Source organism: Elephantulus edwardii, unplaced genomic scaffold (genome assembly GCF_000299155.1).
Source record: "Elephantulus edwardii isolate Elephantulus edwardi_28Jun2011 unplaced genomic scaffold, EleEdw1.0 scaffold00094, whole genome shotgun sequence".
Taxonomy (NCBI): domain Eukaryota; kingdom Metazoa; phylum Chordata; class Mammalia; order Macroscelidea; family Macroscelididae; genus Elephantulus; species Elephantulus edwardii.
The window spans coordinates 13,048,181-13,075,395 of NW_006399844.1; the positions used below are offsets into that span (position 1 = coordinate 13,048,181).

Sequence of the window (27,215 nt, forward strand, 5' to 3'; positions counted from 1 at the left end):
TAATAGAAAGTTAGGTAGAACCAGTGGCCACATTTCCCCCTGTTTTTCGTGTCAGATTGTACCAATGTAATGTTATACCAAACCCTCTCCTATCAAGTCAGGTCTGACTCATTGCAGCCTTCTATTGGGTTTCTGGGGCTGGAAATCTTTACAAGAGGAGACTGCCCATGTTTGTCCTGCAGAACAGCTACTGGATTCAAACTCCCACACTTTTGGTTAGCAGACTGATACATTACACACTACGCCACCAGGGCTCCTCATGTTGTATTGTGCTATGTTATTCCTTTGAGGACTCTCCTTAGAGAAACCCAGTATGTAACTCATTATGTCATCCCCCTTCTCATGGACTGCCTGCATTATACCATACAGAAACCTTTGTAATGCTTATTATTAATTTTAATCATAGAATACTATGTGATATAGTTATAAACTGCTTAAATGTAGGGATTTTTTTTAATGTGAGTACTAACAACAAAATGGTTTTGTAAACTCTTTCTACATTGACCTACATTATTACTTACAGTGTTATCAGTAACAGTAGAAGACTTTAAAATTTTTCTCCTTTAATGAACTAATTCATCTCAAGGAGCTCTGGTGGCCTAATGGGAAAGAAGTTGTGCTACCAGTTGAAAGGCAGATAGCTCAAATTCACCAGCTTCTTGCAGGAGAAAGATGGGCAATTTTCTCCCATCCGATTTATAGTCTTTGAGAACCCACTGAAGTGTCAGCCATGAGTCAATTCTAACTTATTTAGACACAGCAACCAAAAAAACCCAACAGTTCTTAAGAAACTTATTGATACAGGCTCACAAGTACTGATTACCACAGTATTATAGCTAGAACATCAGAAAATTTGGCCAAATTAATAACTATGAAAACATTGACAGCAACAGAAAAAAATATCCCACCCACCCACCCAACCCAACATGAGCTGGTAGCACGTTAAGACAAAACCATGTGAGGTAAAGTGTCATCATAATTGAATAATAAAGACAACACTAACCAGAATGCCTTGGGAGGTTCCTAGATTAAGATGTAGCTTTAGCCTTGTTGGTATATTGGTGTGTGTTAGCTGGGCTCATGAAACAGGTTTTTTGTTACAACTAATTATGTTGTTGTTGTTAAGTGCCATCCAGTCATAGGTGACTCATAGCGACCCTGTGAACGAAAGTCCTCGATACTACGTGACTTTCATCCTTTCTCCAGGCTCATGGGGTTTCCGGAGGCAAGCTATTATGGAAGTGGGTACCACTCCTGCTTCCAAGCTTGTTTTAACCGGGGAGCTCCACCAAACACTGTACACTGTGGGTAACCGTATCGCATTTGACACATCAGTATCACAGTGTTCAGCTTCACTGCAACCACGAGTTACCTCTGTACAGCAAGTGAACACACCAGGGCTATACAACCTAGAAGAATGTTTGACCCAAAACAATTAAAAGCTAGCAAGTGGAGAATGCTGGGGCGTTTGTGGCTTTCTTTTTACCCCATGTGGGTGGTCGCAGAGAGGACTTGCTAGATGAATTAGGAGTCTCTGACCCAGAGTTTGCCAGCGTTTGGGCATGCCGGAATGGTAAAATACTGAAATGTATGGTCATGGCTGGAGGATAAGAACGAGTGTCTCTCCTGAGTCTCGGTGTCAGCTGGGTGAATACAGCCTCCTGAGCCTGGAAGTGGGGAACGCTGGGGCGTTTGTGGCTTTCTTTTTGCCCCAAGTGGGTGGCTGCAGAGTGGACTTGCTAGATGAATTAGGAGTCTCTGACCCAGAGTTTGCCAACGTGTGGGTGTAAAATACAACTAATTATAGGGATATTTTTATAAAAAAGAAAAAAAAATTCTGCTGAAACACTCCACAAGAACTTTATATGAAAATAATTTATACAAAAACCTTTCCCTCTAATAGTGTTGCCCAGTGTGGTCTGCACACTCCCTAGTCACCTGGGGACACCACTGATGCAGGGATTGAAGTCTGAGTGGGAGCTGTGATTTGTATAGAATCACTGCCGGTTAGAGGTGGGCTTAAAGCTGGAGTCGTGCTCACTACTAGACTGTAGGTTCCTGACTTCACTTTTCACACCATAGCTAAAGCATCATGGTCAGTCAGTCCCCTGTATTCTGCAGAACTTCTTGAGTGCCCAAGGCTATACCAACTGACGTGGCTGGCGATGGAATAGAATGGATGATCCGAGGGTTTGACCACTACTGGGAGAAGCCCAGGTGCTGATGGCTAACTAAGAAGCCTCGAGAATAACATCTTAAACATTTACTTCTTTTTCAACCCTTTCTCTCCCTGCGTATGTATTTCTTCTATCAGGAGGCACATTCTCTCCCTAAATACCTTCAAATGTTGACAAGTAGTCTGATTTTTTTTTCTTCTTCCCATGTCTTCCAGGCCTCCCAAATGATTGTGTCATATGATGAACATGAGGTCAACAACACTTTCAAGTTCGGGGTCATTTATCAAAAAGCCAGGCAGGTAAGTGTGGTAGACTCAGATGTACTGTGGTTGAGCAGGTTCTAACTCATACTGACCTTTGCTTGGGTTTCCCAGGCTATAAATTGTAAAGGAGGAGCCTGCCCGCCTTTCTCCCTCAGAGCTCCTGGTGGATTAGAACTGCCAGAGACGTGCTGCCTTTGGGCTGTACTGGTCATTATATTTATTCCATGGCTTCTCATCAAGGACTGTTTTTCTCCCTATCCCAATCATAGGGCAGTGTATCTAAACATTCAGAACATGACTGGCACATTGAAATGAAAACCTAGGCTAGGAGTGGCGGAATCTTTAAGGTAGAAAACTCCTCATAGAAAGGTCCACAAATCCTCTAAAAAAGGGGGAGAGTTTTTCATATAGTGTCTTCTGATTCTGTCTGGTTTTCTCAGCTCATCACTGTCCAACTTGCTTGCTTTGGACATGTCATCAAGCATGATCCTTTATTAAAGGAAGATTTCCTGTTTGGTGGAATAACCAATAAAGGCAACCAAAACACTTGGTGAGATGAGTTTGTACAAGAGTCCTAATGGTTCACTTGAATATGCTGGTGCTATGAGGATGACACAGTATCGGGCGAGGTTGCTCTCTGTTATATATGTGTCGTGGCATGAGGTGGAGTTGACCTGTCAACTTGAGAGCAGTTAGCAAACACCACCTCAGTCTTCATTTCTTTATGGGATGTTTGTTGGTTGTAAGAAAAATCAGAGGAAGTAGATGGGATGAATTCATGCAAGCCGCCCTCTCCTCCTCCTCCACTGTTCTTCCAGTTGACAGCTTACTTTTCCTTTCCTAAACATCAGTCGTATACTGGAGTCAATTGTGTGCATCTCTTCCTAAAGATTGTGTTTAGTGAGTCATGTGGAACCATTGGGATAAGCTGTGGCAGGAGAATTTACACCACGGTTATCAGCAAACATTGGTGTTTTATTTTCCTTTTTTTGAGAGTCAATTTAAAAAAACTTTCAAGCACACCACTGCTCGTCCTTTGTCTGTTATAGCATCTACATAGCACAGCACTTTGGAGTTAGTGGACTAGAATTAGGTTTCTCAAAGGTTGTAGCATAGGACACTGATTTGGTGAGATTCACGCTGAATAAACAACTTGCGTGAAACCTTTAAAAAATACTTTTCATTGAAAAAAAAAAGCTGTTTTATTGTTCTGAAATATGTCTAACAAAATATTTCCAAATGTAATAATTTTTATATATACTATTCACGGACATTAATTATATTCCCTGTGTTACCCAGCTATCACCACTGTTTTCAACTTTTGCATAACCTTTAACAGAAATGCAGTATCTCTCCATTTCCCCCTTCTTCCTATATCTCTGGCAACTGCTAATAAACTTTGGTCTTTTGATTTTGCCTATTTTAGATATTTCGTATAAGTGAGGTCATATAATAATAGTCTTTTGTGTCAGACTTTTTTCACTCAGCATGTTTTCAGAGTTCATTTATGTATCAGAACTTCATTTTTCTTTATGGCTGAGTAATATTCCATCGTGTGTGTATCACATTTTGTTTATCCATCCTTTTATTGCTGACTGCTGAGTTGTTCCCACCTTTTTTTGGTGAATGATACTACTATGAATGACGCTTCTATAAACCTGGGTATATAAATATCTGCTTGAGGCTCTTCTTTCAAGTCTAGGAATGGAATTGTGAGGTCATAGGACAATTTTATGCTTAGCTTTTTGAGGAACTACCCTACTATTTTCCCATGTGGAAACATTTTATAGGTTCTAAGCATTTGGGAAAGTCTGCTGTCAGAGACCTCTTCAAAATACTAAAGAGCAATGATGTTAGTCTGGAGACTAAGGTGTGCTGGAATTAGGCCATGGCCTTTGCAGTTACTTGTTATGTGTGAGAAAGCTAAACAACAACTAGGTGTGATAGAAGGAGAATTGATGATGCCTTTGAGCTGTGTTGCTGAAGAAAAGTATTGACTATATCGTGGACTGCTAGGAGAATAAACAGGTTAGTCCTAGAAAAGGTGAGACCAGGTTTCTCCTTGGAGGCAAGAATTCTGAAGCCTCATCTCACATACTTTGGACATGTTGCAAGGAGGGACCAGTCCTTGGAGAGGAATGTCATGGTTGGAAAGGTTGAGGGACAGCGCAAGAGAGGAAGACCCTCGATGAGATGATTTGATTCAGTGACTAGGACAATGGGGGTAGGTGTGTTGAAGACAATAAGATTGCCACAGGATAGAGCAGAGTATAGGGCTGTTGTACTTAGGGTCACCATGAGTTGCAGGCAACTCAGTGACACATAATAACAACAACATCAAGAACTCCAAAGGTAAACTTTGTTGAATTCAGCATTTTCCACCTCTATTGGATCACAAAACTTTGCTGGCTTGCCTGCTACTCTTCTATCATGAAGATTTGTTATTAGCATCCAAAGAATAGTGATGTTACCTCACTTAGGTTCTATGAAAGAAGATTCCAGAACCTCTGACCTTTGTAGAAAGAATGAGTCAATAAGTGCTTTGGTGGCATAGTCTGTAGGGAGTTGTGCTGGTAACCCAAAGGCAGCTCTTGTTTGCTGGTTTGAACCCACCAGTAGCTCATTGGCAGAAAGATGGACAATCTTTTGGTTTATAGCCTCAGAAACCCAGTGGAGGGTCTTTAAGTCAGTTCAAACTGATGTCAATAAATTGACGTTTGTGTTTGAGCATAGATTAAGAGAATTACCTCATTTCATCTTCCCTCTCATGACAACATCCCTTTTCTTGCTAGATGATGACAAAGTTTCTTGTCTGAAGATTTCAGCACATAAATAGCATGTACTTACTTAAAAACCTGGATTAAGTGAAGAGTTTAGGCTCTGAAAAACAACACAAATGATTTCTGATTTAAGGTAGATTATTTAGGTTGTTGTTGTTATGTGCCATTGAGTCCCCTGTGACCCAGTGTACAAGAACCCTGCTCTATCCTGTGCCAATCTTATTGTCTCTGACACACCCACACCCATTGCCCCAGTGACTGAATCAATCCATCTCATTCAGGGTCTTCCTCTCTTGTGCTGTCCACCCTCCCCCCGCCCCCGAGCATGATGTTCCTCTCTAAGGACCAATCCCACCTGTAACATGTCCAAAGTATGTCAGATGTAGTTTCAAAATCCTTGCCTCCAAGGAGCATCCCGGTTTCACCTGCTCCAGAAAGAACCTGCTTGTTCTTTTAGCAGTCCATGGTATATTCAAAACTCTTCTCCAGCACCACAGCTCAAAGGCATCAATTCTCTTTCTATCTCTAGTCATTGTCCAGCTCTCTGATGCATAGCAAGCAATTGCAAAAACAATGGCCTGGATCAGGTGTACCTTAGTCTCCAGCTGACATTGTTGCTCTTCATTACTCTGGAGAGGTCCCTGACGTCTGACTTTCCCAGTGCAATTTGTCTCTTAATTTCCTGTCTCCTGGTACCAAGAATGTTGATTATGGAGCCAAGCCAACTAAAACTGTTAACAATCTCAGTCTCTTCACCATCCATAATGATGCTGCCAATTGGTCCAGTGGTAAGAATCTTTGTTTTCTTGATGTTGAGCTTCAATCCATATTGAAAGCTGTAGTCCTTGACCTTCTGCAGCAAGCGCTTCAGGTCCTCCTCAGTTTCAGCAAGCAAAGCTGTGTCATCAGCATAACGCAGGTTGTTTATGAATCTTCCTCCAATCCTGATGCCACATTCCTCCTCATACAGCCTAGCCTCCCAGATTATCTGTTCTGCATATAGATTGGAAAAAGTATGGAGACAGAGTACATTCCTGGTGTACTTCCTTCCTGAGTTTAAACCATGCAGTGTCTCCTTGCTCTGTGCTGACGACTGCCTCCTGGTCCAAGTATAGGTTTCGCATAAGCACTATCAAATGTTCTGGGATTCCCATTCTTCTCGTAGTCAGCCACAGTTTGTTAGGATCCACACAGTCAAATGCCTTTGTATAATCAATGAAACACAGATAGACATTCCTCTGGTACTCTCTTCTTTCAGCCAAGATCCATCTAACATTAGTTTTAATATCCTTAGTACCACAACCTCTTCTAAACCCAGTCCATAAGGCAGCTACTCCAATTATTTTAAAATATTGTATTATTTATTATTTCCCAAACCTGTGTCTGGGATAATGGGGGTATGTATGTCAGAGATGATAAGGTTGGCTCAGGATAGAGCAGGGTTCAGAGCTGTAGTACACAGGGTTGCTATGAGCTACAAGTGACTTGATGGCACACAACAACAAACCCAAACCTGTTGCTGTCCAGTTGATTTTAGCTCAGAGCAACCCAACGGAGGGAGAATTTCCCCATAGGGTTCTAAGACTGTAAATATTCATAGGTGCAGATGCCATATCTTTTTCCTGTGGAACAATTGATGGACTCAAACTTTCAGATATCTTTCTGAGAGCAGCCAGAGTACCTAGGTACTATGCCACCAGGACTCCAGCCATTCCCATAAGGTGATTACAAACCAATATTCCAGCAAAATTATAGTCATTGAATATAGCTATTCATCTATGAGTCTCAATTTATGTGTTATCTATGTACCTGTTGGTACTTAGGGTCAAAAATCCAAGAAGATAAGTATTTTTTTTAAAAAAGCAAGGCAGATCATTGTTTTATAACCTCTAGCTGAGAGATATTTAGCATTAACATTTCTCAAATAAAAGCTCTGTGGTGATTCTGGGATACAGATATTATGCCTCATCTAACTTCTTTGTGTCAGACAGAAACAATGATGATTAAAACCACCTCCCTTCATGCGTGGCCATGTTCAAGGCCAGTATAAAAATAATGACACTGCCTATTGCAGGATGGGTGTAGGTCCTAGGTGAGAGGTGTACGCTACAGAACATATGCTTTAAATTGTTTCCCAGTGGGAAATATAGATGACCTCAGAGAAGCTGTTTTCCCTTACCTGGGCCTGCTAATGAGGGCTGAAAAGGACTTTTGGTCAGAATTGGGATGCCATTTCTAGCATACTGTATCAAGTGCCAGCAAACTTTCTCTGTAAAGGGACAGGTAGTAAATATTTTAGACCTGTATGCCACAAGGAGTCTATAGCAGTCACTCAGTTCTACCTTGCTAGTCTGAAAGAAGCTTTAAATGATATGTACGTATGCAAGTGAGTATTCTATTCCAATAAAACTTTACATACAAAAATAGGCAGTGGCAACAGACACATGAAGAAATACTCAAACTCACTGACAATAAGACAGGTGCAGATCAAAACCACAATGAGATACCATCTCACTTCAGTAGCAGCAGTAAAGTTTAATAGGACAGCAAGTAATAAATATTGGAGAGGATGTGGCAAGATAAGAACTCTTACACAATGTTGGTGGGATTGTAAAGTGGTACCACTCTGGGAAGCAGTTTGGCATATCCTCAGAAAGCTGAACATAGAAATTCCTTATGACCCAGCCATTCCACTGCTTGGAATATACCCTGACAAATTTAGAACTGAGGCACAAATGGAGACTTATACAACTAATGTTCATAGCAGCATTATTCACCATCGCAAGAACATGGAAACAGCCCAAATGTCCAGCCACAGTTGAACGGATTGAGAAATTATGGTACATTCATATGATGGAATACTATGCAGCATGCAGGAGCAATGATTTTATAAATCACTACCTAACTTGGGAGGAATTGGAGAGCATTATGCCAAGTAAACTCACTCATTCCCGTAAGGACAAACAGTTGTATAAGAGCATTATTGTAGAACATGTGCGAGGATCCAAGGGGGCGGAACAGAGGAGTGAGGATGGGCAGGGGTGGGGGGTGTGGAGTGGGGGGCGTGGTTAATTGTAGGATTGTACAATTTGATGACTGAAGGGAGTGATGGGTAAAGACCATGGTAAAGATTCAGTATGAAAAATAATGTATACGTCAAAACAACTATGAGATATCATCTCACTCCAGTAAGAATAGCAAAATATAACAGAACAGCAAGCAACAAATGCTGGTGAGGATGTGGAGAAACTGGAACTCTTATTCACTGTTGGTGGGAATGTATGATGGTGCAACCATTGTGGAAGGCGGTGTGGCGCTTTCTCAAAAAACTGCAAATAGAGATACCATTTGATCCAGCAATCCCATTACTGGGAATATACCCCAGAGAGACCATGTCTGCCATCCAAGCAGATATATGCACACCCATGTTTATTGCAGCTTTGTTTACAATAGCAAAGAGTTGGAAGCAGCCTAAGGGCCCATCAACAAACGAATGGATAGAGAAGCTGTGGTATATCCACACAATGGAATACTACGCAGCATTGAAAAACAAGAAACTCATGCAATATTATTCAAAGTGGGTGACCCTGGAGGACATTATGCTGAGTGAAATATCTCAGTCACAAAGGGACAAATACTGCATGGTGCCACTGTTGTAGAATGGGTCTGACATCAGGGTGGGGGTATGACAGAAAAAACTGGATAAATTATGTATATTGTATTGAAACAGATGAGGGAAAGAACAGATTAGAAGTGATATATGATTGAGTATTATGGTTAGCACAGGAATCCAGAATTAAGGTTGCATAGAGAAGTGTACTTGGGGTGGAGGATGGGGGGAAGGGACGTGGGAATTGTATACTAATGAAGGGATTTTTTTTTCTTTTCCTTTTTTTTTCTTTCTTCGGAGAAGGAAGCGAGCTGGTGGGGAGGGGTGGGCAGGGAGAAAATTGCGGCAATGAATGAATGGAAATCCAAAACCTCTGTAAAAAAAAATAAAAAGTTAAAAAACAAAACAAAAAAAACCACCTTAAAATATAAAAAAAAGTAATGTATACGAACCTTGTAAGTAAACCAGTAAAAAAAATAAAAATTTTAGTTTTTTTAAAAAAGGCAGTGGGTCACACTTGGCCTGTGGGATAAAGTTTACTGATCTCTGCTATACTGAAAATTTAAGACATTTACAGAGTACACTCGGAACTTGCATCATTTAGTTGACAACTTAGTGCTTAACCACTGAGCTACCAGGGCACTTTGCATATCATGTACTTTTTTTGTGAGGCCTTTTATTTGCACTGTGTATTACATCTCTAGAAAAAGAATCCTAGGGTTTTTCCTCTAGTGTGTTTTCATCTTGCTTCCTTATTGTCCATGATGCCAGTTGAGATTGTCAGTACAATGAAACCAAACTGATGGGACGGGAGCAGATTTTCCTGCCACTTTTCTATATCTTTGAGCTGCATATCAAATCTGGGGCTGATAACGCCACACTTGTTTAAGCTGCCTGTGAGGTTGACAACAATGTCCTCTGCTCTGTGATCATCAGTGATTTCATATTTGCCAATGGAGCCATGCTTCATCCTCACTGTCAGTAACTGAACTATGACTTCAGAGCACAGCCTGATAAGAACCTGGTGCTTGCCTCTCTTCTCAGTGTTGTTCATGCTCTTGAGAGCATCAGCCAGGACATTCGAGTGCACCATTGCGGCCGCATGGAAAGATGGCGGAAAGAGCTACATATTGTGTACTTTATTCTACCCAATTCCACTATTATGATTTTCATCCCACTTGATAAAACACATATCCTATTAACTGATGTTATCTGCTCTTGAGCTGGCCCCTGACTCATGGAGGTCCCAGGTGAAACAGAAGCAAATGCTGCCCTGTCTGATCCTGTGCCATTCTTAGATTGGTTGCAAATAAGACCATTATGATTCACAGGCTTTTCATTGGTTGAATTTAGAAGTTCATTGCCTGGCTTTTCTTCCTAGTCTGTCTTATTCCAGAAGCTCCACTGAAACTTGTTCAGCATCTTAGCAACACACAGACCATCACTGACAGATGAATGGTGCTTGTGTATGTGGTGCATTGACTGAGGATCAAGCTCAAGTCTCCGCTAGGGAATGGAAGACTTCTGCCACTGTGTCACCAATATGTCTTTATCCTATTAACTGCTTAAAATTTTCCATTTAAAAAGATGCTTTTAAAGACCATTTACATGCACTTTTTTATAAAGAAAATTTTGTATCATTCTGGTCACCTAGTGGTAAGAAGCTGCTCTGCAGTCCCAAAGGCACACTGAATCTACCAGCTGCTCCACAGGAGAAAATGGGCAATCTCGTCCCATGTGATTAACTGCCTCTGAAAACCCACTGCAGGGTCAGTTATGGGTCGGTTCTGACTCTGTGGTACACAACAACAACAACTGTACCTAGGAAGCTCTGGTGACCTGGTTGTAAGAAGCTGCACTGAAATCCCAAGAACACACATTGCCAACCCACCAGCTGTACTTCGGGAGAAGGATGGACATTCTCCCCCTGGGTAATTAACTGCCTCAGAAAACCCACGGGAGGGTCAGCTATGAGCCATTTCTGACTAGACAGTGATTGCACAACATCATCATCATCAACAACAACTGTAACTATAGGAGCCCTGGTGGCACAGTGTTTAGAACATCAGAAAGATTGCCAGTTCAATCCCACCAGCTGCTCTGGAGAGAAAGATGTGGCAGTCTTCTTCAGTAGAGATTTACAGTCTTGGAAACCCTACAGGGCAGGTCTGGAGTCAACTAGAAATCAGTTATTTTTATTGAGTCAAGTAGGATTTTTGATGACCCTTTGAACAACTGAGTGAAACTTTGTCTTGTACCATCCTCATGATGTTGTTACTGAAATGAAAAACCAAGTATTATTTCTCATGAAAACAAAGAAGTTCTAAAAAATATGAAAGCACATTAAAGTTATTGAAATCTAATTGGTGTCTGTTGCCTGTGAGAGGCTCGGAACCTGCTCTCTGCCCTCTTGGTATATCAGCAGCAGCTAGGGAGATGTTCCACAGTCCCTGGTAGTCCAGGATTTGGTCATGCAGCCTCTGGCCTCATTTCTATCACCAGAGTCATGCTTTCAAACTATTAGTCCTTCTTTGTCTCCAATTTTTTCCATTCCAATCACCATTTATTAATTAATACATCTTGTTTGCATGGCTGATCAATTTCAGACAGCAGAAATTCTCAATGTCTTCATCTTTGGCTTTAGTTTTTAGTGTAGAAATGGAAATAAGAATTGTGTTAATAGGTCTTTTTTTACATGTTTGGATATCATCCTATCATCAACAACATAGTGCTTCAAGATGTTGTTGTTGTGTACCTTTTGAGTGAGAACCAACACATAGCCAGCCCTCCGGTGGGTTTTCAGAGGCAGTTAATCACATGGGAGGAGATTGCCTAGCCTTCTCAAGTGGAGCAGCTGGTGGTCTTGAACTGTGTGCCCCTGGGATTACAATGCAGCTTCTTGCCACTAGGCCATCAGAGCTCCCTAGATTCTTGAAATTTTTTCTTTTCTTTTAAATGAATGTGATACCATTCCTCTTCACTTTGCCATTGCTCGTCAGATTCACAATGACCAGTGGTACCAGTCCATTTCAGCTAACCAAATGCTGTTTTGATCTGTTCATAGAGTTGCCATGAGTTATAGCCAACTTGACAACACCTAGCCACAACAGTACCTACGATATCGACCTTTGTGCATTTCATTTATGTTTTGACAACCTTAATATTCCTAGATTCATGCTTTGTACATTGCACATTCCCGTCACTAATGAATGTTTGCAGTTGTTTCTCTTCATTTTGAGTCATGCCGCACTGATAAACGAAGGTCCTTTGTTGTCTGAAACCATATCATTAAGGAAGAATCTACTTTGAGCAGGCAGCTCTTCCTCAGTGGCATTTTGAGTACCTTCTAACCCAAGGACCTCATCTCCCAGCTCTATACTGGGCAATGTTCAGTTGCTATTCATAGGCTTTAAAAGGACTCATTATTTCAGAAGTAGATGGCCAGGTCTGCTTCCTGAAGTGCCACTGAAGTGCTCCTGAGAGGAGGGATGGCGAGACCTCAGCTCACATACTTTGAACATGTTATCAGGAAAGGCCGGTTCCTGGGAAAGGCTGTCATGCTGGGAAAAGTGGGGAGTCAACAGTGGAGAAGAAAGCCTTCAGTGAGATGGGTTAACATGGTAACTGCAGCACTCCATTCGCATTCAGCAGAGATTGTGAGCGTGGTTCAGAATTGGAAAGAGTTTTTGTTTTCTTGTGCAGAGAGTCACTGAGTCAGAGTTAATTTCATGGAACCTAACAGGGAGGTATTAAAGAATCACTTGTTGGAGCTCTTCTCCTTGAAGTAATCAGGCAGATCGGAGTGCCTCTATGTCGTCTGTCACCACGGAAAGTGGTCCGTGGATGTTTGGGGAGCTGGCAGCCATTTCTGGAGCCTGCCACTGGGGCCGGGACCTGTAGGTTAGGCCAGGTGGGCCAGTGTTTTAAACCCGTCACTACAGAGCTTGCTGCCCCTTTCAACTCTGTCTCCTCACTCCCCAGTTAGATGTTTTCGATGAGATAATTGTAGGTTCTTATGTAGTTGTAAGAAATCATTCAGGGATCCAGTGTACCCTTCATCCAGTTTTTCTCAGTAGTACTATCTTGCACAGCATTGTACGTCAGGATGAAGTTTGATCTGGTATTTTTGGCTGTGATTGCAACACCATCTTTCCTCAATTTTTCATTCTCATTATAATAGATCTTATGACTGTCTGATTCAGAGTGGCCAATGCAAGTCCATCTCTACTCACTAATACCTACGATGTCAATCTTTATGCATTTCACTTCATTTTTGACAACTTTCAGTTTTTCTGTATTCACACTTTGTATATTCTGTGTTCTAATTATTAGTAGATGTTGTAGCTGTTTCTCCTCATTATGACATTCCAATCTTAGGGCACCACTTCTAGTGTATCCAACAGTATCCTTCTATTGTTCATAACCCTATAAAGCCCTGTTATTTCAGGAGTGAATGACCAGTCCTGCTTCAGAGTCCGTCTTAAATCTGGAAGCTCCACTGGAACCTTTCTGCTATGGCTGAGCTGATCCTGTTGGTACCTGAGAACACTGGCGGCATAACTTCTAACATCACAGCAACCTGCGAGTCATCTTAGCACAGCAACTGACAGACAAGAGCCGTACTCTTAGTAGCAAATGATAAATAGTCAAGCATGTACACACCTAAACTGTAAAGTAACCAGTAATGTGCAAATCTCTGCCCAATACAACAAATGCCAGATAAGTGTTATATCTCTAATAGCAAATCATAAAAATAAGCAGAGTACAGATATAGGTCCTTGTATGTGCTCTTGCTCGCTTGCTCTGACCAGGATCCCTGGCAAGGATGGCTCATGCAGGCAGGTAGATCTTTGGGCCTTTCGGACTTGCTGGCTAGCTCTGTCCAGGACCCCTGGGTGAGGGTGGTACATGCACACAGGTAGGTAGACCTTTGGTCTGTGCCTGCTTGCTGGCTGGCTGTGGCCAGAAGCCCTGAACAGAGATGACACATACAGGCAGCCCTTTGAATATTGCCCACTTACTGGCCGGCTCTTCTTGGGACTCCTGGGTAAGGATAACATTCTCAGGCAGGCAGAGAGGCCTCCAAGTCTTGCTTACTCACTAGCTGACTGTGACCTGTACTTGAAACATTTGCTTTAGAGGATCAAAGACTACAGCTTTCAATATGGGTTCTGTCTCAGTGTCAAGAAAACAAAAATCTTCGCCACAAGGCCAAGAAGCAACATCTTGATAGATGGACAAGAGATAAAAATCATCAGTAACTCTATTCTTGGCATGGATCCACAATCAACATCTTTGGCACCAGCAACCAGGAAATCAAAAGATGCATATTGCACTGGGAAAGTCTGCTTTCAGGGACCTCTCCAAAGTGCTGATGAGCAATGATGTCAATTTGAAGATTAGGATGCACTTGATCCAAACCATAATCTTTTCAGTTATTTGCTGTACAGCTGAAAGTTGGATAATGAATAAGGAGGATAGGTGAAGAATTGCTGTCATCCTGTGGCCTGCCAAAAAGACAAAACAAATATATCTTGAAAAAGGTGCAGCCAGGATGATCCTTGAAGGCAAGGATGGTGAAACTGTCTCAGATACTTTGAGTATATTATTAGGAAGGGCCAGTCCCTGGAAAAGGACATCATGTTTGGAAGGGGGAGGGTTAAGGAAGGAGAGGAATACCTTCAATGAAATGAATTGACATAGTGGCTCTTAAGAGTGAGCTTGAAAAACAGTTGTGAGATATCATCTCACCCCAGTCAGAATAGCAGAACTTAACAGAACAGCAAACAACAAATGCTGACGAGGTTGTGGAGAAACTGAAACCCTTATTCACTGTTCGTGGAAGTGTAAAATGGTGCAACCACTATGGAATGCAGTATGGTGCTTTCTCAGAAAGTTGGAAATAGAAATAGCATTTGACCCAGCAATTCCACTACTGTGAATATACCCCAAAGAAACTATAACTGCCACCCAAGCACATATATGCACACCCATGTTTATTGTGACTTTGTGCATAATAGCAAAGAGTTGGAAACAACATAAGGGCCCATCAACAAACGAATGGATAGAGAAGCTGTGGTATATTCACACAGTGGAATACTATGCTGCATTGAAAAACAAGGAACTCATGCACTATTATTCAAAATGGGTGAGCCTGGAGGACATTATACTGAGTGAAATATCTCAGTCACAAAAGGACAAATACTGCGTAGTGCCACTGTTGTAAAACAGGACTTCACATTGGGGTTGAGGGGAGACTGAGAAAGATGGGATAAATAATATATACTGCATTGAAATAGATGAGGAAGAAAACTGTGTAAAAGGAGGGGAAAAGAGTGGGGTTGAGTATGTCAGAGATGGTCAGGAGAGGACAGGGTTTAGATCCACTGTTCATAAGGTTGCTGTGAGTCTTAGCTGACTCAATGGCACTTAACCACAGCATCTTGCAGAATTCTTGTATAATGTTACAACCAGCTGACTGACATTAATATTCAGATTTCTTCAGTCTTAACATGAACTCATTTGTGTATAAGGAGCTCTCATGGCCCACTCTGTAGAGAGTTGCACTGCTAACCCAAATGCCATGCCTCCCTAGCGGCTCAAGTCTGCCAGCCAGTCCACAGGTGAAAGCTTCACTATCTCCTCCCGGGTGATTTACAGCCTCAGAGACTTCATTGACAGTCAGCTGTGAGTCAGAATCAACTTGGCAGCAATGAGTCATGTTGGTATGTGTAATTTTTCTTGTTATGTACCACTGAGTTAGAACCTACCCCTGGCTGACCCTCCAGCAGGTATTCAGTAGTGTCAGTAAATTGCACAGGAGGAGATTGTCCCATGGAGCACATGGTGAATTTGAACCATGTGCCTTTGGGTAGGCAGTGTTGCTCCTTACCATTAGACCACCAGAGTTCCCTAAATAGGGGTATTCAGTTGTATATAATATATTCCCTGCATATATTTCATAGTCAAAATATAGGACAATTTTATTTATGGCAAGGCTCGCTCCCTGTGTTCACCTTTTATAACTATCCTCCACTTGCCTTCATACTTTCATCACCCCTCCACAGCCCCTAACCTCTGACAATCACCAATCTGTTCCCCAGTTTCTAAAATTGTATCATTGAAAAATATTTTATAGATGAAAACATATAGGATATAACTTAATGTACTTTCCTGGAGATTCACTGATGTGTGTATTGATAGCTGGCTCTTTTTCATTGCTGAGTAATATTTTATGGCACACACACGACTGGTTGCTTAGTCAGGCATGCGTTGAAGGTTATGGGGGTTCTTTCTAGAGTTTGACTAGTGTCAAACATTGGAATAAAGCCACTATAAATATCTCTGCCCAGGTTTTTATGAAAACATAAGTTTTTATTTCTCTGAGATCAGTGCTTAAGAGCACACTTATGGGGTCATAGAAGTGCAGTTTCAAAAGCAGTTGTCAAGCTATATTCTGGAGTGATTGTGCCATTACATTCCTCTCATCACCGTGCAAGTGATGTAGTTAATCCACATCCTCACTAGCACTTGGCACTGTTGCTATTTTTGAAAATAAATTCTGACCATTCAGACCAGTGTGTGATTTATCTCATTGTACTTCTAATTTGATTTCTCTAATAGCTAATGATAAGAGATCTCTTTGTGTATGTCTTTTTATCATCTATATATTCTTTTGGGTGAAATACCTATTATACTTTGATGATGTTCTTGGATTTAACAGTTGAATGTTTTATTATTTGCTAACAACATTGTTGAGATATAATTTACATATCATCCAGTTCATACATGTAAAGTATGTAATTAGATGGCTTTTAGTATATTTATAATAGCAGGCATATTTACAGTCATTTCTGTTGTTGTTGTTATGTCCCGTCAAGTCTCTTGTGCCTCATAGTGACCCCATGTACAATAGCTCTGAAGTCTACCCTATCCTGAGCCAGTCTCACTGACTCCGATACACTGACCCTCCTTACCCTAGTTACTGTATAAATCTCATTGGGATTTTCCTCTCCTGAGCTGTCCCTCCATCCTTCCGAACATGATGTCCTTTTCCAAGGACTGGTCCCTCCTGGCCACATGCCCAGAGTATGTGAATCAGAGCTTCAGAATCCTGCCTTCAAGGAAAAACTTGGTTTCACCTTCTCCAAGACAGACCTATTTGTTTTCTTGGCAGTCCATGATATGTTTAAGACTCTCCTCCACCACCACAACTGAAAGGCATCAATTTTATCATCCGTATCTTTTATCATCCTTAGTCATTATCCAGCTCTCTGATATAGATTTAATTCTCCACAAAGGAAATTACATCTGTTGTCGTCACTGTCCACTTCACTCCAGCCTACCCCTGTCCCTACCCTGTCCTAGGCAACCACTACCCTACTTTCTGTCTTTATAGATTTGCCTGTTCTTGACGTTAATATAACTGGAATCTTATGTAGTCTTTCATGACTGACTTCCTTTACTTACCATCATGTCTTCAGAGTTCATCTGTATTGTAGCTCGTATCAATACTTCCTTTTTTAGATTGTCAAATACTATCAATGTATGAATTTGCCACATTCTATTTCTTCATTTGTCAGTTGGATATTTGGATTATTTCCAACTTTTTGTTATTACTAATAATGTTTCTGTGTATGTTCACATGCAAGTTTTACATTGACCTATATTTTCATTCCTTCGGGTGTTTACCCAGGAGTGGAGCTGCTGAAGTCACCTGGACTCAGATGTCGCCGTGATTTTGAAGATGTTGCAAGACCACGTGCTCCTTCATTCTCTTGTGCATGAATAGGGTCACTCTGAGTCAGAACATGTTCACTCTTTGCTTCATCTTGTGAGGAAGTGCCAGCCCATTTTCTCAGGTGGCTCTACCATATCACTTTCTCCCTAGCCATTTATGAGGGTTTCAGTTCTTCCACTTCCTTGCCAACACTTATTACTGTCTTTCTTTTTGAGTGTAACTATCATAGTGAGTATAATGTGGTATCTCAGTACATTTTTTACTACTATTGAGCTTTGAGCATTTTTTATATACATTCTAGGTACTGGTTCTTTGTTGGGAATCAAGTTAACCGTTGGTATCAAGTCAAAGAACTCATTGTCTCAGCTTACTGACCATCAGCTTTTGCTCAAGTAGAAGACCTTATTATCTTTCCCTGGACATTGAGCTCTGGAGACAGGCTCCTTTAGTGGTCCCTGCAGAGCAGGGCCGAGCTTCGGGAGAGCAAACACATTGGAAGATGAGGAGAAAGTATGGGATATCTGGAAAATGTTATCATTCCCTTGGTGTCAGTAAGGCTTTTTCTTCCTACTGTCCTTGTTTCTATTTCTCTTCCAGACACTGGAGGAGGAGCTGTTTGGGAACAATGAGGAGAGCCCAGCTTTCAAGGAGTTCTTGGACCTACTGGGAGATACAATCACGCTGCAGGACTTTAAAGGGTAAGTTTCAGCCAAGAATAACTCCAGGTCCATTGGTGAGGTCCTAGAGTAAGGGTGAGGGGGTGTGCGGCTCAATCTCAGAGAGAGTGGCTGAGATTTAACAATCCAGACAAACGAATGGGATTTTTTTTCTTTAGCATGTGATAAATATTCCTTTACCTGCATTCCTCAGGGAAAGATGGTACAGGGATAACCCAGAATGGCAGATTATCAGAAAGGCATTACCATTGACTTTACTCTGTTACAGACTGGCCTTTTAACATCCATTTTGCTCAGACTGAGACTGAAATGCATCCTCTTGTCTTACCACTCACCTCCCAGGCATTAGGGGAAAAGTGGTCTTGTGAAATTTTAGGTAACACACAAAGAGTGGTTAATTATGAGTTGGTTAAATACCGTATTCCTACACACTGGAATTCTTAAAATAGTCTGTGGTTCTCTGAACAGATAGAATGGTTGACTGTTGAGGCATTTTCTCAGAAAAAGTGTAGCCCTTGATTTTCTTTGGCAAAGGCAGGATTTGGGAAGAACCTTCAGACCCGGCCAACCTGGGGACTAGCACACAGCTGAAGTTGACCAGAGTTCCAGAGACCAGCAGCCAGATTAACAGAATCTCCCAATATCATGTGTGACAGAGCCTGGTATATAGTATATGCTCAAGAAATGACTTCCTCCCTTCTCCATTCTAAGTCATCACTACTGTCTGCAGCTAGTCACAAATAGATTAAAATCCCAGCTCAGCTACTTATTAGCTCTGTGACTTTGTTTTTTTTTTCTTTTCTATATTTTATTAATTTTCATAAACATTTACAGAGATTTTGGGTTTCCATTCATTCATTGTTGCACTATTCTCTCTACCCTCCTCCCAGTTTGTTCTTGTCCAAATGCCAGTGCTTGTCAAAGCCAGTTCTGATTAATCTTCTTTGTCAGTGTGTCCTTTGCCATTCCCTATCACTCCTCCCTGAGAGAGACTTCACCCTGAGTCATAAGGAAAAGGGGATGGCGTATTCTCTTAGCTACTTCCTGCTGAAAAGGGACGCTGTGGGTTTCAGGGTGAAGATCTTCTCTCACTACTCTAAAGAGCCCCTTTGGCAGTAGCTCTGTGACTTTGGACCAGAGGTTTAACCTTTGCAAGATTCAATTTCTTCATCTGTAAAAAAGGAAATGAAATATAGTACCAGTCCCATAGGGATTTGGAGGATTAAATGAAATGATGTATGAGAAGCATGTAAGGTAGTGCTACACACAGTGCTCACTCGGAGTTGTTTTTGTTATTATACTGGCATAGCCTGTAGGGAGCTGTGTTGCAGACTCAAAAGCAGCGTCTCTCTGGCAGTTCAAATCCCCCAGCTGCTCTGAGGGAGAAAAATGAGCCATCTCCTGCTGGGCAATGTATAGTCTCAGAAACCCACTGAAGGGTCAGCTCTCAATTGGTTCTGATTCGATTCTGATTTGACCTCATTGAGTTTGAAGTGGTTGCTTATTTTTCCTTTGTTTTTTGCTGACTTTATAACGCTGTTGGAATCCCCAGGCAGTTCAAGTGATTTGCTTAGTTGACTGCTAATTGAAAGGTTGGAGGTTTGAGATTCCCCCAAGACCTCAGGTCAAGTGATCGTCTGTGAAAAATTAGCCCTTCACAATCCACATCCCACATCCTACAGAACAATTCTACTTGGACAACACACTGAGTCTCCATGAGTCAGGACTGACTCTACAGAAACTGATTTTAGAGATGTTAGAATGTGAAGCTGTGTGGATATTAGATGAAATGTGGTATGTGAGAGCCAAGGACAGCCCCAGAAATCATGTAATCGTTCTTTTACTGAGAAAGGAAAGTGAGGCTTTAGGAAGTGAGAGCTCCAGAGTCGTGAGCTGATATAGTGGCAGACACAGGTCTGGCACTTGGAGTGCAGGCTCTAGTCCCCAGCCATGCTGAGGCGACTGACCTCAGAGTCCATTCTACCTCACTGTCTTAAAGGAGCCTGCATCCTTCTCCATCTGCTGAGAAATAGGACTTACAGTTACCACTTTTTCCCCCTCTAAGATGGAAGAACTTGAAAGGCCATCATGTTTCTTAGTGCTTTTCTTTCGTGCCTTTAGAGAAGAGTCTACCTGGACTCTCCCTGTCCCCCAGCCGGGGCTGTCATGGTTAGCCTCCACACTGGGGCTCACTGTGTAGAAGTCAAGTATTAGATACCTTGTTGCTGGATCCAGATCTTCACTGGCTGCTCACCACCATCTTTACCTATTGTCATGGCTCTGGCCTGAGGGCTGGGTCTTGTCCTTGCAGACAGTGACGACCTCTGTCTGCTCCCAGCCTGAGGGGCTGCTCTTACCCAGCCCGGGCACTTCCTGTGGCAGATGTGAGGTGGCCACCCATCCCACACAACCATCCTGGGGGGTGGCACACAGCCGAGACTTGAAGTAGTGGTTCTATCTTTACCTCACACAGCCAAGACTTGAAGTAGTGGTTCTATCTTTACCTTTCTCTCTTGTTTTTACTTGAGTAGAGGTTTACAAATCATACTGGTTTTTCATGCAGTCATTTATAGACTTTGTTTTATAACGTTAATTACCATTGATTAGTGTAATTGGTTACCGTACTTAACTCCAATGTCTGATCACTCTCTTACTGTGTTTTGTCTTTCCTTTTACCCAACTTACTGATTTCTTAATTTTTAAAATCAAAGTGAAATTCATGCAACGTGAAATGGACCACTGGAAATTGTACTTTTCAGGGTGTCACAGAGTAATATCATGGAGTCTACTAAAAGCTAAAGAGATTTGTTAAGAGATAAAGGTGATCTCTTGTCCTACAGTGAAAATGTCCACTCCACTGGACGATGAAGAGGGTACATTTTTGTACTGTTGTAGCAGGAACAAAAGTTGCAAAATTCACAATTGGCTGGAAGACAATCAGGGGAGTTAAATGTGGGTTATCTAGAAGTGAGAATTTGGCAGGAGTAGATGAAAAAGTTAAGTGGATCCCATGACTGGTCAAAGGGACATGCCATTCAGTTTATCCTAAGGTAGTTCCCAGGATGGCAGCAAGACAGGTTTTTCTGGTAACCTGTTGGCATCCATTGTGAAGACCATAAATAATGCAACACATCAAGACCCCTCAGACACAAGTGATCACATCTTGCATTTGTTTGACTGAAATGAAAGACTGTTTAGGAATAGATTGTGGCATCCTACACCTGTTAATTAGAAGGAAGAGTGGCATCCACTTCCATAATAGCTTGCCTCTGAAAACCCTATGAACCTGGAGAGAGGATGAAAGGTACCCAAGCATCGAGGACTCTCCTTCATAGAGTCGCTATGAGTTGCCTGCGACTCGACGGCACTTAACAACAGCAACACCTGTTAAACCTTAGAGACAAGGAATGCTATCCTTAGGGTACATCATCAGATTCATTTCAATGTTACAGGAACTGCAGTTTGGAAAGGCAGCATTTCCAAATACAAGCTCCAGAGTGGACTACTCTGTTTACACACAAACACCAATTTTAAACGCTGGTACAAGAGGCATTTCCAATGTTATACAACTGTTACTGCTATCCAGTTCCAAACGCTTGTCATCACTCCAAAAGGAAACCGTGTATCTATTGATTTCATCAGTCCCAGTCTCCCTCTTCCCCAATGCCTAGAAACCTACAATCGGCTTTCTTTTTCTAAGGATTTGCCTGTTCTAGATGTTTCATGGGGAGCTCTGGTGGCCTGGTGCACTGCCAGCCCATGGGCACGCAGTTCAAATCCACCAGTTACTAAGAGAGAGAAAGATGGGTTATCTCCTGTATAATTAACAGCCTCTGAAAACCCACCAGAGCATCAGCTATGAGTCAGTTCCAACTCAGTAAAATGTAACAACAGATACTTCATAAAACTAAAGCCAGGTAGTATGTGAACTTTTGTGTCTGGCTTCTTTGACATATCATAGTATTTTTTAGGTTCAGCCTCATTGTAGTATATATTAGTACTTCATTCTTTTTTATGACCAAAGAATATTCCATTGTATGGATATGCCACATTTCACTTCTCCACTCTTCTCCTGGTGACCTCCTGGGATATTTGCACCTTTTGGTCGGTTATGAATAGTGCTGCTGTGAACACATGCATGTATCTACTCCCTCCTCATATCTATTGACTGTTTTGTTAACTGAAATTTCCCATTGTGACATTAGTAAAAATTCCACTATTCAACTATTTTGTGTATGATGATATACATCTGACTGTAATGAATGCTGAAGTGTAATGCTGGCCGTCATGGGAAAGAATGCATATGGATTTGGCTGTGCCACGATCCTCAGTGATTAGTAGTCTGAAGTAACATGGCAGTCTGTAATGATAGTTATCTTCTGCCTTCTGATCTGGCATGGTCATCCTGCATTTTTCACCATCCATTTTTATGTAACAACCTAGTCTTTGTGTGACACCTAACCATGCCCTTCAGTACGGAGTGTGTGTGTACCTTATTTGTTTGAGTCCCTGTTTTTCATTCTTTTGATTTATACCTGGAAGTGTGGTTGCCGGGTCATATGGTAATTCTGTGTTTCACTTTTTGAGGAGCTGCCAAACTGCTACAGAGACGGCACCATTTTCTATTCCCGCCAGCAGTGTAGGCGGGTTCACATTTCCCCACATTCTTGCCAACACTTGTGTTCTATTTTTTTTTAATAGGTATCATAGTGGGTGTGAAGTGACTGTCTTTGTCTTTTAAATAACAGATTTATGGTTTGGGGCAAGTCTGTTCGGAGGAGCAAATCTCCCTGCTCCCCCCTTTGCCCTGAGTGCTTCCCTGTCTTCTGGTTCCTAGTTCATGTACTTTGGGAAGCTAACAAGGCACCCCTTCCCCTCACTCTCTCTCTCCTGACTCCTCCCCTGTTCCACAGTTTCCGAGGAGGCCTGGATGTGACCCACGGACAGACAGGGGTGGAATCAGTGTACACCGTATTCCGGGACAGGGAGATCATGTTTCACGTCTCCACAAAGCTGCCCTTCACTGAAGGCGATGCCCAGCAGGTAACCTGGCTAGGGAGGGCTTTGGGAGTCTGGGGCGTGTGAGGTGAAGGCATGCTTCTTCTGACCTGCCAAGGGACTTGGGTCTCCTCCCCGTTTCCAGAATCTATTTTCAGCTTTGTGGTATCTTCAAAACCTGCGTTTATTCACCTGTTTCTCTAAGTCTGTGCAGCCATGTCCCTATGTGGGAGGCAGTGCGGAGTTCTAGTCATTCCCACCTTGACCCATAAGGAGTCTGCAGTTTGGGCTAATGAAAAGACTTTAGATTTTACAGTTAATGGAGGTACAGAGCTAAAAGCAGAAGTCAAGTGTCCTGGTCTTACAGGTTGATGGTTAAGAGTATGTAACGGGGTCTGTTACAGATGGGGGCCTGAATATCATTTTGCCTTGTATTACTCTGAGAAAGTAATTTAATCTTAGGGCTTCATTTTCTGTCTTTAAAATAGGGACAACATCACTTTCTTCAGAGGTTTGCTGGAGGATTATGTAAGGCTCTGAGTACAGTGTTTAGTATGGTGTCTGTGGCTGTGGTGGGCTTTCTACATACAGCCACTCATATCTAGACCATGAGCCGGGTGTGGTCTGTAGGGAGCTGTGCTGCTAAACCAAAGGCCACACCTCTCAGGCAGTTCCGATCCATCAACTGTTCCCCAGGAGAAAGATGGGCAGCCTCCTTCCATGCAGTTTAGAGTCTCGGAAAACCTGCTGGAGAGTCAGCTATGAGTTGGTGCCAACTCGAGGGCAATGAGTTATTTTTTGTGATTGTCCTGCCCAAGTATGTAAAACTGGTTGTAAAACTGCCTTCTCCCAACCCCCACGCCCTCTAACTTTCTGGTCTTCCAGCCTCAGCTTCACTATGTCTATCTGTGGGCAGGTATTCAGCCTTCATCCCAACCAGTAAACCTGAATGAATGTCTACTTCCACTGTTTTCTTTTTGCCCAAAGTCTGACCCATTTGCTTCTGAACAGAGAGATAGGGGGAAGCAGAGAGGTAAAATTATAAACGTGGTTAATGCTTGGTTTCTCACCATAAAAAGGAATTGTCAAATAAGACTTGATTTGATGATAAAATAATGATGGAATGTTCTAGAAATAATGAGAGTGGAATTCCTTTTGTATCCAAAGTAAGTTTTCTCTCAGTACTTCATCCTGGGTGTCTCTGGTACCTCATAGCTTCTTATACCCCCTGCGCTAGACTGAGAATGAGGCTTGTGAAATCTCATCCCTTTTGACCAGGACTTAATAGATACCCATTTTCTCTTTCTAAGAAATGAGAGGATATATGTGGAATAAATGAGGAAATTTGTGTAAAAATACCCAGCATGGTGCTGAGTGTGTTGTGGGTGCTTATTGTTAAGAAACTCCATGCGAAAGGCCTAGCATAGTGCTTGCATCCAGTAGACACTTAATAAAGGGGCAGATGTGTAGATAAATCCAGGCCAGAACTTGATATGCAGAAGGGGCTCACCATTTGAAATCATGCATGTGAAGAACCTGGACCAGTGGACTGACTCCTGACACACAGTGGGTGTTTGGTGATTTGGGTTACATGTGAGAGATCCTGTAACAGTTTGGGATTTTGGATTAGGGTGAGGTTTCTCTCTCCTCCAAGCCGGTTGGCCCATCTGCTCTAAACTTGGTTCTTCTCCAGTCTGGTTGAATGGTTTGTCCATCACTTTTGTTAATCTGCGCCTGTATCAAGCCCTGCGCTCCCTTCCCAGGAAGCCTTTCTGGGTTACCATATGAAGCCCCCTGGCTGTCGGGCTCTGCATGTGCAGCTGCTGACCGGGCTGGGGGCTTTGTTCATGTTCTCAGGTGGCTCCACCTGTGTTTGTGTCTTTCTTGGATCAGTTACAGGCTCCATCAAGCAAGAGCTGGTCTTACTTTATAAATACTCTTCCTGAACCCTGAGTCCAGGAAGATGTTTCTCAGCCTCTGGGCAGCAACTGAGCATCTTGCCTTTTTCCTTTTAAATGTGATTTTTAAAGACTGAAAGTAGAACTCCCCTAGAGATATAAGTATCTGAATCCCAGGCTTGATGTGTAAAGATAAATAAGGAAGAATTTCTTGTACAGGTCTATTCTACTTTCATCTGACTTTGTAACATCTGAACACTTTCTTTCCATTTAGCTCCAGAGAAAGAGACACATTGGGAATGACATTGTGGCAATCATATTCCAAGAAGAGAACACACCGTTTGTCCCAGATATGATTGCGTCCAATTTCTTACATGCCTACATTGTTGTGCAAGCTGAGAACCCAGGCACAGAGACCCCCTCCTACAAGGTAAGGAAATGCCTGGTAGGAGGACATGGTGGGCCTAGACACTTCATCTTGCTTTATTGATTGGACAGTATAAAAGTTGCTATCAGCAACTCGTCAGACCATTCTCCAAAATGGTGTTGCTAACCTTAGTGTTAAGCTTAGAATAATAGGATAGATTTTTCTGCACATCCTCAGGTTTCTGGGAATTGGGATTTGGTGGAGAGCACCTGGTCCTCTCATCTGTCTTGCGAGCTTCCCTCATCCAACTAAAGGATTGAAAAGTCCTGGTGCCCTATTTAGAACCTGACAGTGTCGTCACTGGAGTAATACAGAGCTGGAAGAGAGAAAGAGAAACTAGGTAGAGAGGATTATTAGGAAGAAAAGTAGCAGCAAATAAAGAGAGAAATGTTGATAATGTGAAGGATGAGTAGGATCCTTGATAGACTCTGGCATTGGGTAGATTTGCTCTGACCTAGCCATTCTGAACAAATCCTCAATCTTCATTCTGAAGACTTCCAGGGAGAGAGGTTATTCACGCATCTGGTTCCAAGTAAGCATTCTGACCAATAGGTAATGAGCAAGATTGGCTCAAAATCCTCTATAGTGAAGGCGAGACAAAGGCTGTTGTCCTCTGCAGCCAGTACCTTGTCTGCTCCTGATGGCTGTATTGCTAACTAACTCCCCTTCTCCACATTGAACAGTTCCAACCTCCTGAGTAACGGTTTATCTGTATAAAGCATAGTAGGACTAGGGGAATGTGGGACTTGTGGTAGATAGGCCAAGGTCAAGTTTTTAATGGAAATATTAGGAGGACTTTTTTATGTATAAAACATTTGCTACTTTTCCTTTTCCAGGAAGGGAGGCCATAGCTCCCTGCTCACTCAAATGATAGGAGCCCTCGTGTAACAGGGAAAATGAGCTTTTCATTGCTAATGGGAAACAATGAGGCCTGGATGTGTTTCTTGTGTGATTTTAGGCCATGCTGCTTCTGTTGGGGTCTGCAAAGCCACAGCATCTTGTGGCCATCCTAATGAAGTATCAGTTTTACTTAAATAGGGGGAAAAAAGATGATGTTATATAATTTTTATAACAGTACAGACCTAGACATATTAAGAAACAAGAGTACAAAATTAAAATTGACTTTAAAAAGCAAATAAGACTTTAAGAAATGTCCTTGCTGTGGAAACAATTTCTTTGTCTGTCTATGTGCTTGTCATTAAGTAGCTTTAACTGGAAGTTTGAGAGACCCTGATTTGGAGATTTCCTTGAAGATTACAGATTCACCTGTTTTTGACTGAAATGGGAATTCTAGCTTAAATGAATTCATGGATTTGTTGGTGGAAGGAAATCTTCTCATTCAGTGCCAGGCACTATGTTAGGGGCAAGGCACATACAAAGTGATGAGCAGAACGAGCTTCTGAGGCCTTTGTGATCCTGAGAAGGGATGAGGGACCCAGAGAGTACAGTGCAGCCTCCAGGCAGCTCAGATAGTCAACTGGCTCTGTTAACCACGTAGAGATAGAAGAAGAAGAATCCCTGAGCGCAAAAGCACAAACAAGCAACCACTCTGGAAAGTGATGTGGCGCTTTCTCAAAAAGTTGCAAATAGAGATACCATTTGACCCAGCAATTCCACTACTGGGAATATACCCTAAAGAGACCAT

General features: G+C 42.1%; 1 protein-coding gene across 1 annotated transcript in view; it reads left to right on the plus strand.

The window, feature by feature from the left end:
• The window catches only part of RAP1GAP2 (RAP1 GTPase activating protein 2), a 281,330-nt gene that overhangs the window by 221,114 nt on the left and 33,001 nt on the right, over positions 1–27,215 (plus strand). The window contains exons 11-14 of the mRNA XM_006891040.1: positions 2,393–2,476; positions 18,168–18,268; positions 23,161–23,290; positions 25,418–25,573. Coding sequence (XP_006891102.1) covers positions 2,393–2,476; positions 18,168–18,268; positions 23,161–23,290; positions 25,418–25,573 — 471 coding nt within the window. The remainder of the gene's footprint in view (positions 1–2,392; positions 2,477–18,167; positions 18,269–23,160; positions 23,291–25,417; positions 25,574–27,215) is intronic.